The sequence below is a fragment of the Dipodomys merriami genome, unplaced genomic scaffold (genome assembly GCF_024711535.1).
Source record: "Dipodomys merriami isolate MVZ:Mamm:240054 unplaced genomic scaffold, mDipMer1.0.p SCAF_5, whole genome shotgun sequence".
Taxonomy (NCBI): Eukaryota; Metazoa; Chordata; class Mammalia; order Rodentia; family Heteromyidae; genus Dipodomys; species Dipodomys merriami.
Window position 1 is genome coordinate 29917744 of NW_027206068.1, and position 15617 is coordinate 29933360.

At 35.1% G+C, this 15617-nt stretch overlaps 1 protein-coding gene across 3 annotated transcripts in view; it reads left to right on the forward strand.

Moving 5' to 3' along the window:
• The window catches only part of Phtf2 (putative homeodomain transcription factor 2), a 103366-nt gene that overhangs the window by 74836 nt on the left and 12913 nt on the right, over positions 1-15617 (forward strand). The window contains exons 9-13 of one of the 3 annotated variants that reach the window (XM_069996341.1): positions 1295-1450; positions 6445-6663; positions 12268-12396; positions 13723-13995; positions 14236-14367. In XM_069996341.1, the coding sequence (XP_069852442.1) occupies positions 1295-1450; positions 6445-6663; positions 12268-12396; positions 13723-13995; positions 14236-14367 (909 nt within the window). Of the gene's footprint in view, positions 1-1294; positions 1451-6444; positions 6664-12267; positions 12397-13722; positions 13996-14235; positions 14368-15617 lie in introns of those variants that run through there. The other 2 variants (XM_069996342.1, XM_069996343.1) reach the window with 2 other exon arrangements.

Genomic DNA, 15617 nt, shown 5'->3' on the forward strand with positions numbered 1-15617 from the left:
TAAAGATCTTCTCCCAATCGGTGGGCTTTCTATTGATCTTGCTAGCTATGTCATTTGCCCTGCAGAAGCTCTGCAACCTTATGCAATCCCATTTGTCCAACCTTTCTTTGATTTGTTGTGTTTCCGGGTCTCTATTCAGAAAATTTCGGCCTGTGCCAAGGAGACCTAGGGTTTCTCCTATTCCATCCTGTAATGTTTTCAGAGTGTCTGCTTTGAGTTCAAGGTCTTTGATCCATTTGGAGTTGATTCTGGTGCAGGGTGATATATAAGGATCTAGCTTTAGTTTTCTACATGTAGTTAACCAATTTTGCCAGCACCATTTACTGAAGAGGCTGTCTTTCTTCCATTCTATTGTTTTAGCTTCCTTATCGAAGATTAGATGGCTATAGGTCTGTAGGTTCATTTCTGGGTTTTCAATTCTATTCCATTGGTCCTGAGGTCTGTTCTTATGCCAATACCAAGCTGTTGTGATTACTATGGCTTTATAGTAGAGTTTGAAATTTGGTATTGATATTCCTCCAGCAGTGTTCTTTCCGTTGAGAAGTGTTTTTGCTATTCGGAGTCTTTTATTGTTCCATATGAATTTTTGGATTGCCTCTTCTATTTCCTTGAAGAATGAGGGTGGAATTTTGATAGGTATTGCGTTGAATTTGTAGATAGCCTTGGGAAGTATTGCCATTTTCACGATGTTAATCTTTCCAATCCAGGAGCATGGGAGGTTTTGCCATTTTTTAAGTTCTGTGTTGATTTCCTTTTTCAAGATTTTAAAGTTTTCATCATAGAGGTCCTTCACTTCTTTAGTTAATTCCTAGGTATTTTATTTTTTGTGGGGCTATTACAAATGGAGTTGCTTTCCTAATTTCAGCCACACTTTTCTCATTGTTGGCATACAGAAAAGCCATTGATTTTGGGGGGTTAATTTTATAACCTGCTACTTTGCCAAAGTTTTGAATCAGCTTGAGTAATTTGGGAGTGGAGTCTATGGGATTCTTTAAATACAAGATCATGTCATCTGCAAAGAGGGAGAGTTTTATTTCTTCTTTCCCTATTTGGATCCCCTTTATGTCTGCATCTTGTCTTATTGCTGTAGCTAGGCATTCTAATACTAGATTGAAGAGAAGTGGAGAGAATGGGCATTCTTGTCTTGTTCCTGAGTTAAGAGGAAATGGCTTTAGTTTTTCACCATTGAGTATAATGCTGGCTGTAGGTTTGTCATATACAGCCTAAATACTACAGTTTTAAAACTAAAAGTTTAATCAAAACTTAACAATCTTTTTGTGTACTCCCAACTTAGGATACTCAAAGGACAATAACAAATGTCTCTGATGAAGTATCCAGTGAAGATGGTCCTGAAGCAGGATACTCATTACGTCGTCATGTGGACAGGACTTCTGAAAACATTCTTCGAAATAGAAAGTCACACCACTATAAAAAGCATTATACTAATGAGGTATACAATTTGACTTATATGTACCTATTTTTATGTTTGTAGTTTATAACTTTAATCAGTCAGGTATTACTGAAATCAGTATTTCCTATTATCAATATTTATTACCTTGATTTATTGCTTAGCAGTTTTAGGTTTATATATTGCAATCATTGATAAGTAGACATATTTGTACTCATTTTGTATAGTATTCCTGGAGACTTACATATTAAGGAAGTTGTTTACATTAAAGAAGATCATCTTTCATATACCATTTGTAAGCTCCCACAAATGAGAAGGGTTTATAAGTTCTTGGTTATTTTTCTGACTGACTTCATTCATGTTACTGTTACTCGTTATTAAGTTCCCCATAATACAACATTGAGTTTTCTTTCTTCTTTAGTTCTATTTTTTCCTTATTGATTTTTTTGTTTTTCTCTAAAATGCTTTTCCAAATTGTCATTCTCCTGATTTAAATAGAAAAATAATTTTGCATTTTATTTGTAGTTTCTATTGTAAAGGTAGAAATTTATATTATCTGGCTTCAAAGCTAATTACTCCATATGTCACTTTTTGGTCAACACTAACCTCTATGAAGTATGCTAGGAAAAAACCCTGGTGATTTGGGCTCAGCTTAAGAGATATTATTTTTGTGTTGAAATATGAATATCAAGTGTTAAAACTAGAACAGCTACTTTTTTTTGTCTGGTTGTGGGGCTGGGTCTGGGCTCTATCTCTGAGCTCTTCAGCTGCAGGCTAGCACATTACCTCTTGAACCACAGCACCACTTCCAGTTTTCTGGTGTTTAATTGGAGATAAGAGTCTCACAGACTTGGGCTGGGAAAGTGGCTCAGTGGTAGAGTGCTAGCCTTGAGCTGAAGAGCTGAGGGACAGCGCCCAGGCCCAGAGTTCAGGCCCCACGACCCGACCCAAAAAAAAAAAAAAAGTCTCAACCAGACTTTCCTGCCCAGGCTTGCTTTGAACCGTGATTCTCAGATCTCAGCCTCCTGAGTAGCTAGGATTATAGCCATCAGCCATTGGCACCTGGCAACAGCTGCTTTTTGACATGTTCTTCTTTGTGGCTGTATATCTGGTTAATCTTTCTGGTGATTGTGGTTATGTATTCTCTCAGTAACTACAATTAGAAAGACACTAATTTAGTATGTCTGCCCACTTTTTCTTCATCCACATCATCTGATGTGCCATTTCCTGTTATTAAACTAAATAAACAAGCTTGCAAAATCTCAATCTGATATACAATTAGAAGTTCATGGAAGGAAGAAAGCTATTTGACCCCTCATCTACAGAATAAATAATTTGATTTTTGAGTTATTATTCTCATGATCTTTGCTCCTCTTGATTTGTAGCTCTGTACTGAACTATTGATATTCTTGAAGCATAGATACATTATATTCTACTAAACTTTTAAATGAAAGTGCTGCTTAAAATCATCTAGGTTTTCACTCTCATAACTAGTTAATATAAGGCATTAGCTGTTTTCAGTCTTTTTGCTGATATAATGCATTACATAGAAAAAAAATACTTTATCTGTAAGCAGACAGTTTAGACCAAAATGACATTTTAAATGCTTCAGTACAGTTTCCAAAAGTTATGACTCTCATGAGCTAAATCAACATTAAAGGACATTTTTAAGTTAAATTTATTTTTCACTATCTTTAGTTGTACAAACAGGTTTTAGTTAAACATTTAAATGTATGGGTATAGTACATTCTTATTAATGTAAAGGACATTTTTTTCAAAAAGTCAGATGGACACAGATTTGAAGTATTGGTCTGCTTTGCTTTTTTTGTTTGTTTTTTTGCTGTATACTGGGAATTGAACACATAGTCTCCTGCTTACTAGACACTTACTGTCCTATTTACCACTTGAGCCAATCCAGCCTTGTATTTTTATATATATTATAAATTATTACTCTCACCTAACATTCTTGGTATTTTTTCTTTGAGTGAGGCACAAACAAATCATTATGCAACTCCAGGCACAATAAACATCTCTAGCATCTAGATTTGCCAGTTACCACTTTAAAAGAAAACACATACAATACAAAAAAGCTGAGTACAAAATGGCTCACAATACCTATAATTCTAGCTACTTCAGAGGCTGAGATTGGGAGATTGCAGTTTGAGGTTGGAGCTGACTCTAGACAGATGGATCAAGATTCCATCTCAACCAATAAAATAAATAACAAATAAAAGTGTGCTCAGTGTTAAGTCACTTTCCCACCTACATGGGAAAGCATAATAGGAGGATTGAGGTCCAGGTCAGCCCAGGCAGAAAATGAGAACCTATTTTTTTTTTTAAAAAAAAAAAAGGACTAAAAGATACAGCCCAAATGGAAAGTGCACCAACCTACCCCTGGATTAAAACCACCTACCCCTGGATTAAAACCTCAGTACTGTTAATGTTTGGGAAAGCACTTTGTCACGGGTGGGACTGGTGGAGTTCACATTAAGATAATGAGATAATTGCAGCCATTTATTGTTAGACTTCCAAAAACTATTAAGAAGCATACAGTTTTTCATAAAGGATCATCCCATCTCTGGCAGATAATATACCAGACCACCATAGTATGTGGCACCAAGAGTGCTCGAGATTGGAAGGGGATCTTGTCATTTCATCTGTAACTTTTACTCTCCTATTTTTAGTTTTTCTTTCCTTTTCTACTGTGGTTGGCTTCTTCTGTTCTCCTGTCAGGAAGATAGTAGTGGAATTAGTGATCTGGGATATAGAATGTGTTCTAGGGGATCTATAGGTTCTTTCCTCTGTCTTGCTTTTGTTAGATTCAGCTAATATTTTTCAGTTTTTTTCCTCCCTGTTTTAGACTAGTTTTACATCTAGTGAAGGCAGCATTTGCAGAAGCTTAACAGTGAAATCCTGAAGTTGTAGTTAGATCATTTAAGTGACTTTGGGAAAGGACTTTTTTTAAACGTTTCTGACTTTCTGCATTTGTACAGTGGGGAAAAAAGATGGTCCAAATAGATTATTAGTGTTCAGTACAATTATGTCTAAATTGACTAACATGAGGAATTCATTATAAATGCTATTCTTTTCAAATAATAACCAATTTTCCTCTAATCTGTATTTATATGCTGTTTCAGTTGTCTATCTAAAGATTTGAAATGAGCAGAGCAAACCAAATTAAATATGGTTTACTTGAAATAGTTGTTTCAATTCTAAAATTTCTTAGTTTTAGGCATTTTCAATATTTGTAGTGAAATTCAAAGTGGCTATTGTTAGAATTCTGTTTGAAATATAAGCAATTATACACATTTTTTAGATTTTTCATTTGCAAAATAATCTATTAGTTTTTGGCAAAATACACTTATAAAGAGTTATAAATATCTCCGTGTCCCAAAAATAACCCATTAGTTTTAATTAAAAATCATGCCTTTAATTCTGTTGTTTACTTCTGCATATAATGTGTGCATCTGAAGTTAGTGATAATCTAACTTTTCCATTAAAAATTATCGGTTATGGAGAATAATACTTTCTGTGCATTAAAAATGGTAACAAAACACTGAATCAAGGACACAGGATGACCCGTTGTAACAATGATATCCACAGGACAGTATATTGGAAACAAACTTTACAACTTCAGGTAGGAGTTGGAGGGTGGAGAGTAGTATCGGAGGTGGGGGAAGGAAGAGATAGTATGATAACAACAAGGGAAGGGTAACAATGATCTCATTGAGTAATGTACTCGTTGCCTTACTCATGTAACTGTAACCCCTCTGTACAGCATCTTTACAATAAAATAAAATTTAAAAAAACTGTAGTAATGGAAATTACTCAAGGTTCAAGTATTTTCTTTGACACTTGTGAATCTGAAATATTTTTGGAGTAATTTTTCTAAAACAAAGACTGATTTTTTACCTTTTTGTCTTTTATTTTTTCGTTGATTCTTTCATACATTTTTCTGTTCATGTCTTCAAAAATTATTTACTCACCCTTAATAATTTCTTTGCCCACACTTCATCAATGTGCTAAATATAGACTCATTCTGTATTTAGTCAATAAATTGTCAGTAATATATACTTTACTCATCCAGCATATTTTGTTACTTCTGGTTACATTAATCTTTTGTGGAGAACATTGAATGCATGAACACTTAATTAAGATAGGGAAAATTACGTATTTTAGAAAGTAATGCAAAAATCTATTCTCAGACGAATAGAAATCATATAGGATCAAATTGATTTTTCTAAGTAGCTGGTTTAAACCATTTGTTGAACCTCGCCAGATTTATAGTCAAAGCCACATATTCAATTAATTTTCAAGCAGGATTAGTGATAAAAGGAATGAACATAATCAGAGCCTAAAGTGGTAAAGAACTAGCTATGTTTGATGCTAAAGAGGACCTTAATATCACTGGAGGAAAAGGTTGTGTTCAAAAAGTAGCAGTAAAGACAAGGAATTTAAACTTTATCCAGTAGAGCAGTAGAAAGCTACAATAGAAGGATGTTGGCCAGAAGAGGAAAGATAATCTGGAAAGAAGGGCAATGTCCATCAGGTAGGATGCTGTTAATAATAAATGTGTGAGTGATAATGAATCCATAGTTAGGCTAGGCTAAAGAGACACTGTGTCAGAAAACCAAGGGCTTCCAATATAGCTTAGTATTGTAGGACTTGACTGCAAAACTCTATGTATTATTAATCCCTAGCATAAAAAATGGGAGGGGAAAAAAGCAGTAATAGTTAATTAAATAAGGGCCATATGAACTTATAGAGTATATAGACTATTCTTTGTCGACTAGACGCACAACTTTTTCTTGTAAATTAACATCTGAGCTGAAATATGCTCAACGAAGTTTTGAGTTGAGAGCATTTTGTTATTTCTTTAAAATTAACATGTATTTTTAATATTTTGCTAGTTTTTGCACTGTCATGACAGTGTGTTTTTGTTTCAGAAAACATAGCTATATATGGTTCTGATAGAACCCTCTGAGTTGGAAAGGGTACATAAATTGTATTAATGTCAAAGAATATCTTGATTTCAGGATGCCCCTAAATCGGGTACTAGTTGCAGCTCTCGCTGTTCAAGTTCCAGACAGGATTCTGAGAGCACAAGGCCAGAATCTGAAACAGAAGATGTATTATGGGAAGACTTGTTACATTGTGCAGAATGCCGTTCATCTTGTACCAGTGAGACAGATGTGGAAAATCCTCAAATTAATCCATGTGTGAAAAAAGAATATAGAGACGACCCTTTCCATCAGGTTGGTTTACAGTCTTGGATTATGTGGGGGCTATCAGTTGAGCTCCTTTGAATGTATGTACAAATCTAGTCTTATGGCCCAATCTTGGCTTGAGTGTATGTGCAAAACTTACAGCGGTGAAGAAAGTCTTATATTCAATTAAAAATATTTTTGTAATTTTTTTCTTTTTGTATGAGAGCTGTGGTCAGGCTTCATTAGACTATAAAATCTAAGTGTTTATATTGTGGTTGTCCCTCTCATCTTGCACACATATGTCCCTGAGAAGTTATTGGTAAATAGGGTTCTGTGAGTCATTTGTATTACCAAATATCTATAGCCACACTATTCATTAGAAATACAAGAATCATTATCAACACTTACATGGTTAAATTAATTCTAATAGGGTTTTTTTTTGGTGGGGGGTGTTAGTTGTGGCGCTTGAACCTCAGGGTCTGGGTGATGTCCCTCAGATCTTTTGCTCAAGGCTAGCACTCTACCACTTTGGGCCATGGCACCACTTTCAGTTTTCTGGAGGTTAAGTAGACCTGATTCTCACCAACTTTCCCACCTAGGTTGGCTTTGAACAGTGATCCCCAAATCTCAGCCTCCTAAATTGCTAGGAATACAGGTATGAGCCACTGGCGTCCTGCTAATTCTAATAGTTTTAGTTACCAAATTTACTCAAAATACTTTTCAACATATATCTAATATTAAAATATTAATGAAGTACCTTACATTTTTGTACCGTCTTCAAAATCCATTGTAAACTCTTTAAGCACATCTTGTTTTTTAATAGCCACATTTTAATGGTTAATAGCCACATGTGAATAGAGTGTATTGTATTGAACAGTAGTTGTATGAGTTATCCCCATTTGAACATCCGATCAGTACACTGAATTTAAACAAGTCCTCTGTCTTTGCTTATAAATCTTTTTCTATTATTACACACTAAATCTTGGTGAGATGTATTCCCATATATGTACTCAACAACCCAGAAACTTAATGATTATTTAAAACCCTACCTCTTTCTCATTTTTCTCTGTCTTCTAACTCCTTATCAAATTCTGTCAATAAATCAATAGGTATACTCTTCAGAAAATTAGAGATAGAAGAAAATCCTAACTGTCTGATGAAGAGTAGTTCTAGTGAAGGGTAGTTATCCAAGAAGCTATGTGGATTAAACAATAAACATTTATTTCTCAGTTCTGGAGACTGGAAGTCCAAGATTATGGGCTGACACTGGGTTGTTGGTGAATTCCTTCCTGGATTGAAAGTCCCATCTTCCAGGCTAATGGTTGTTGTCTTCTTGTTGTCTTCTGGTATCTTCATATAGTAGAGAGTGAATTTTGGTCCTGTTTTTCCCTTATAGGGGTATTAGTGCTTCTCATTAGGATTCTTTACCCTAATTACCTTCCAAAGGTTCCACTTCCAACTACCATTACATTTGGCAGTTAGGCTTTAAGAGATGAATTTGAGGTAAGGGTGGAGTGGGAGAAGAATATAAATATTCAGTCCATATCACTTCTGATACTTAGTAATGAAAATTTAGAAACATTTTTATTAAAGGCATGTGGCAGAAAAAAATGCCTAGTTTCACTGCTTTCTCTGCCAAAATTCCAACAGCTGTTTGTTTCTTGTTAGTTGGACTTAAACTGATTTAATGTACACATTAGTTAAAAAAACAGCCCGGTGCTCATGGCTCATGTCTATAATCCTAGTTACTCAGAAATCTGAGATATGTAGATTACAGTTCAAAGCCAACATGTATAGGAAAATCTATGATATTCTTATCTCTAATAACCTAAAAAGCTGAAAGTGCAGCTGTGGCTCAAGTGGTAGTGCCAGGCTTGAGCAGAAAAGGCTAAGGAATAGGGCCCAGGCCCCAAGTTCAAGGCCTAGGACCAGTACACACATTTTTAAAAAGCTGTGTACCAGTCATAGTTTGAAACCAGCTTGTACAGGAAAGTCCCATGAGACTCTTTATTTCCAATTGACCACCAAAAGTTGGAAGTGGAGCTGTGACTCAAGTGGTATATTTTTCTAGGCTTGAGTGAGAAAGTTCAAAAATAGTGCCCACTCCCTGATTCCAAGCCCCAGTACTGGCACCAAAGGGGAAAAAAGAGGAAAAGAAAGGGGGGGTGGAATTACAAGAATAGTACAGGCAATTCTGAATAATTATAGGAAAACTTGCTATAAAAACATATTAAGGCTTTATAGTAGAGTTTGAAATTTGGTATTGATATTCCTCCAGCAGTGTTCTTTCCGTTGAGGAGCGTTTTTGCTATTCGGAGTCTTTTATTGTTCCATATGAATTTTTGGATTGCCTCTTCTATTTCCTTGAAGAATGAGGTTGGAATTTTGATAGGTATTGCGTTGAATTTGTAGATAGCCTTAGGAAGTATTGCCATTTTCACGATGTTAATCTTTCCAATCCAGGAGCATGGGAGGCTTTGCCATTTTTTTAGTTCTGTGTTGATTTCCTTTTTCAAGATTTTAAAGTTTTCATCATAGAGGTCCTTCACTTCTTTAGTTAAGTTAATTCCTAGGTATTTTATTTTTTGTGGGGATATTACAAATGGAGTTGCTTTCCTAATTTCTGCCACACTTTTCTCATTGTTGGCATACAGAAAAGCCATTGATTTTGGGGGGTTAATTTTATAACCTGCTACTTTGTCAAAGTTTTGAATCAGCTTGAGTAATTTGGGAGTGGAGTCTATGGGATTCTTTAAATACAAGATCATGTCATCTGCAAAGAGGGAGAGTTTTATTTCTTCTTTCCCTATTTGGATCCCCTTTATGTCTGCATCTTGTCTTATTGCTGTAGCTAGGCATTCTAATACTAGATTGAAGAGAAGTGGAGAGAGTGGGCATCCTTGTCTTGTTCCTGAGTTAAGAGGAAATGGCTTTAGTTTTTCACCATTGAGTATAATGCTGGCTGTAGGTTTGTCATATCCAGCCTTTATTGTATTGAGGAATGTTACACACACACACACACACACGCACACACACACACGTTGTGTTGCACATGCGCACACACAGTTCTTTTGACTGACTTTAAATTCACCAGTTTATAATAGTTATGCTCTCTTTTGCCTGTTGGCTTTCTAGAATGGAAGTGAGAAGGTTGCAAAGTAATTTCAGGACAGTGATGAACTTCTTGATTCTCTGTTTCTGTCTCTAGATTTACCTTCTTAATATTTATATGCCTTTGTTCATTAATTCAGTTTCTGTTCAAACTGAGTAAAAAAAAGTTGATAAATCCCTGGTTAAACTCTGATGTATTTCAATTTTATCACTTTCCATTTGGTGTCTTACATTTGTCCTTATAGGCCCTAATCTTTTCTTTCTCCTAGCTTAATGTGTGTTAGCCCTCTACCACTTGAACCACAGCTACACTTCTGGCTTTTTCTTGTCTGGGCTGGCTTTGAACCATGATCTTTATATCTCAGCCTCCTGAATAGGATTACAATTGTAAGCTACCAGTGCCTGGCTTTTCCTAGCTTTTTGACTCTGTTATTCTATTTGAAATAATTCTAATTGTTTCAGAATTATCAAATTTTCTGAGAAAGTTTGATACTTCTTTTAGTATAAATTACTTCTAACCCAAACTAGAATATTTTTCTTGGGGATAAATTATAAATTTGAAGGAATTCAGTTAATAGGTAATAACTAGTATTTCATAGTATTTCTTAAAGCCCTCAAGTAATGAAATAAAAACCATGAAAGTTGAAATCTTTTATTTTTGGAAAAGCGTTTAACTGAACTTCCCTAGAGAAAAAATTTCATCCTTTATTTAAAATTCCAGGAACAGTTTTTTTGTTTTGTTTTGTTTTTTTTGTCGGTTGTGGGGCTTGAACTCTGGGCCTGGGCGCTGTCCTTCAGCTCTTCAGCTCAAGGCGAGCGCTCTACCACTTGAGCTACAGCGCTACTTCCAGTTTTCTGGTGGTTTATTGGAGATAGGAGTCTCATGGTCTCTCCTGCCCGGGCTGGCTTTGAACCTTGATCCTCAGATCTCAGCCTCCTGAGTAGCTAGCATTACAGGCGTGAGCCACCAGCGCCCGGCGAGGAACAGTTTTTTTTAAAAAACCATATTTAATCAGATTTTTGCTTTCCAAAGAAAATATAACTAGAATCCATTCTTCTATTTACTGTTAGCAAGTGATTTTAATGAACTACATTATAAACTGTATATATTAGAATGTCAGATTCTCTTAATGATTTTTCTCATATATTATCTAAGCCAAACCTATCCTTTTTATAAAATGTGGGGATGTTACCAATACTTTAAAGAGTTATGTTAGAAAGCTGTAATATAAGCAAATTATCCAACTATTCTAGATATAATCTTTAAGTGATAGTATTATCTCACAGTCTGCTTATACAAAAGGTAGTGTTTCATTAATTCTGTTTTACTCTTGTAATTATAGATCTAAAACAGAAAAGCTCAAACTTAAAATTTTGACTTTTTTGGGGGGGGTCCGGTCGTGGGGCCTGAACTCTCGGCCTGGGCGCTGTCCCTCAGCTCTTCAGCTCAAGGCTAGCACTCTACCACTTGAGCCACAGCACCACTTCCGGCTTTTTTCTTTTTGCTTATGTGGCGCTGAGGAATCAAACCCAGGGCCTCAGGCATGCAAGGCAAGTGCTCTACCACTGAGCCACCTTCCCAGCCCCTTGATTTTTTTTATACTAAACCTTTCAGTTTTTCTTTCTTTTTAAATTCCTTGAAACATTGAGAGATCCTTTATCCTAATTCAGAGACTGCTTCTAGTTCTGTGTGTTTCAGCTTCCTATGATTGCTGTATCTGGGAGAAAAAAAAAACCCTAATTGACTTTCTTAAGAAATACTATTTAAGCAGGACGCTGGTGGCTCACACCTATAATCCTAGCTACTCAGGAGGCTGAGAGCTGAGGATCAAAGCCAGCCCAGGCAGGAATGTGAGACTCTTTATCTCCAATTAACTACTAGAAAATGGGAAGTGGCACTGTGGCTCAAGTGGTGGAGTGCTAGCCTTGAGCTGAAGAGCTCCGGGACAACACCCAGGCCCAGAGTTCAAGCCCCCATGACTGACCAAAAAAAAACCCAACTATTTATAATACCAGAAAAGTAACTAAATCAGTAATCTAAAACTAACTAAAGGTAAGTGTGAGGGAGAGACTCAGGATGAAATTAAGGGGTTCAAATCTTAGCCAATGGACAATGGTCATTATAGACAAATTTTCATCCATTAGCATCAGCATATTGGAAGCTACATACACTGATATGAAAATACTTTTCCTGACACATTTTAGGATATTTTAAAACTATACGTTACCTAATACTTGTTACTAAAAAGTTCTTAGCTTCTTTATATTGTAACTGCATAATTCCTTAGGTCATCTATTCAATGTTGTATATGCTAATTTTAAGTTGGAATTTTAATGTAATTGAAATTCTGTGTAGGAGTACAGATAAAGCATATATATGTTCCATTTATAAAATATGATAAATATATATCACATAAATATATCTCAATTTTTATTTTAGAGTAATTAAAATTGTATACAGTTTATATAATTTATAGGCAAACTTTTTATTTGTGAAATATAATAAATATTTTCACCAATTTCTTTTTTTTTTTTTTGTAGAGTCATTTACCCTGGCTCCATAGCTCCCACCCTGGATTAGAAAAAATAAGTGCTATTGTATGGGAAGGTAATGATTGTAAGAAAGCGGACATGTCAGTACTTGAAATCAGTGGGATGATAATGAACAGAGTAAGTTTTAAAATTTTATTCATTTCATTCAGCAGTAAAATTAGTGACCATCAATCATTACTGAAGTGTTATTAATGATCTCACCTGGAAAAAAAAGTTGTGTTTTTTGTCTCCATCCTGAACATTGATATGTCACCAAATCATTCTCATCTTTTAACATTCCTCTTGACCAGGATTAGCAAATACAATGTATAACTTTCCTCTTTCAGACTATTTTCTTTTGCTTTCAGTGGGTAAATTGAGAACCTGCTACATATATCCAGATGCTGATGAAGAGCTATTTTTCTGTATCATCTTTACTGATTCAATTATCAGTATTCAAAACATAAAGATCAAGCTAGAAAATTGGTATTTAGCCCTGCACCTGTGGCTCATGCCTGTAATCCTAGCTACTAAGGAGGCTGAGATCTGAGGATCTCTGTTCAAAGCCAGGAAAGTCCATGAGACTATTGTTTCCAATAAAGCACCAGAAAACCAAAAGTGGCACTGTGGCTCAAGTAGTAGAGCTAGCCCTGAGCCTGAAGAGCTGAGGTACAGCACCCAGGCCCAGAGTTCAACCCCACGACTGACAAAAAAAAAAAAAATTCTATTTATACTCATCTGCTTACATAACTATACAGAAATAATTTAGACAATTATAAAAATCTTGAGTAGTTAGAAGAAGTATAGTGCAAATAGTGTGGGTATGATTTCTATTAAAATTTTATCTATTTTTTCTGGACAATGAGGTATGATCTAATTTGTTATCCAAAATGTCTTTGGTGCATTATTATGATGCAACTGTTGTCCTTAATTTTTGTGAAATACGAATTTAGAAATTGACATACTCTATTACATACCTCAATGTGAACAGGTAAAACCAAAATTAGCTAGGGAGTCTAGAAACTCTGACCTGCTCTCTCTTCTAAAATAGTATTGAGGAGACATCTATGTTTATAGAACCCAAGTTACACAGTGATTGAGTAAGTATAATTCCAGGAGTTGTTTCTTTAAAGACTTAAAATTAAGTGGGTATGAGATCTCATTTTGTAATATGCTTTTAACTTAATTAGATGCAGAGAATTTTTTCAATATCTGAGTAATACTGGTATAATCATTAAGAGTGAGTAATCATATATACTTAAGGAATTAGAAGTCTAATGATGAATTATTTTAAAACTAAGATATAATTTGTTATAGTTGGCTCTCACATTTCATTTGTATTCATATACTAGAACTAATGTATTTAACAATGATTTCCTGCTGTTACAAATAATAGGAATTCATTTTAAATAAACTTTAGGTATATATTTTCTTCTTTTTCTCTCTCCCCCTGGCTCTATCAAGGTGAACAGCCATATACCAGGAATAGGATACCAGATTTTTGGAAATGCCATCTCTCTAATCCTGGGTTTAACTCCATTTGTTTTCCGACTGTCTCAAGCTACAGACTTGGAACAACTCACAGCACATTCAGCTTCAGAACTTTATGTGATTGCATTTGGTTCTAATGAAGATTTCATGGTTCTTTCTATGGTTATAATAAGTTTTGTGGTTCGTGTGTCTCTTGTATGGATTTTCTTTTTTTTGCTCTGTGTAGCAGAAAGAACTTATAAACAAGTGAGTATAATACAGACTTCTGAGTAGAGCATTTTGTTCTAATGCTATTTAGAGTATTTTAGTATTTCACTTCATCTTTTAACTTGATAATGTTGATTATTGATTTAAATTTTTATTATTTTAATTGTTTTGCTTTTATAGTACTTAGCTAAATAAAATTATTACATTTTATATTTTGGTGGTTTTTATTTTGCCATGGTAAGCTACTGGAGAATTAATCATTGTCTTAATCTTTTTTAGCGTTTGCTTTTTGCAAAACTTTTTGGACATTTAACATCTGCAAGGAGGGCTCGAAAATCTGAGGTTCCTCATTTCCGTTTGAAGAAAGTACAGAATATAAAAATGTGGCTGTCTCTTCGTTCTTATCTTAAGGTAGAATGATAGTGATAAAAATATGTTTAATGTGCCCCTCTGTTAGTTCCAGTTTCTTTGTCAATATCTACATGTCTATGAATGTATAATCACCAATTTCTCATTCAAAGCTAAATTAGGGATTTTGTTTCTGCCTAGAATGGTTATCAGAAGCCAGTAGAGGGAGCCCACTACTTAAAAAAAGAATCTTGAAGATTATAACCAATGGATGTCCTTACTGAAGTGACCTATTACTATTTTAAAATACTAGCTTGCAATTTTTTTAATTAATTTTTTTTTTTTGTCAATCATTGGGTTTGAACTCAGGGTCTGCGTGCTGTCCTTGAGCTTTTGGCTCAAGACTAGTACTGAGCTACAGTTCCACTTATGGTTTTCTGGTGGTGATTGGAGATAAGAGTTTCATGGACTTTCCTGCCCAGGCTGGCTTTGAACATCGAGCCTCAGATCTCAGCTTCCCGAGTAGCTAGGATTATAGGCATGAGCCACCAGTGCCTGGTCTACATCGATCTTATGCTCTTTCTTTTCTAATTTTTTTCTTTTTCACTTGGAGGCTTCAATTTGGGGCCTGGGTGCTGCCCCTGAGAGCTCTTTTGCTCAAAGCTAGCACTCTGCTACTTTGATGCACAGTCCACTTGCGGTTTTCTGGTGGTAATTGAAGATAAGAGTCTCATGGACTTTCCTTCCTGCCTGGGCTGGCTTCAAACTGTGATCCTCAGACCTCAGCCTCCTAAATAGCTAGTATTACAGAGTGAGCCACCAGTACTTAACTCTAATCTTTTCAGTATTTCTTCTATTAGTGGAATAAGATAGAAATATCCTAGAGTGAAAAGGAAAATATCTGAATTCGTTTTAAGAAAGAATTTTTATGGGTATTTTGTTGTATTTAAAAGCAGTGAATTTTATTATATGTGAAATAATAAAACTCAAGGATATTTATTCAAAATACTATGTTATTAAAATTAACACAAGACCAAAATATACTCAGACATGCCTAGATCCTCAATGGTTTTTTATTTTGAAGTAACAATAAAAAAAGCACTATTTGCTTTTTGTTTTAAAAATTAATTCTTCTGGGGGGAGAAAGGGGGGGAAGGAGAAAGATTGGGATTGGGGGGGAGGGGGGAGGCTGGGAAGGGATGTGAAGGGTAAACAAAGGAGGAGGCTGCAATGCTTGGTAAGAAATGTACGCATTATCCTGCCCATGTAATTGTAACCTCTCTGTACAGTATGTTTAAAAATAAAATTTAAAA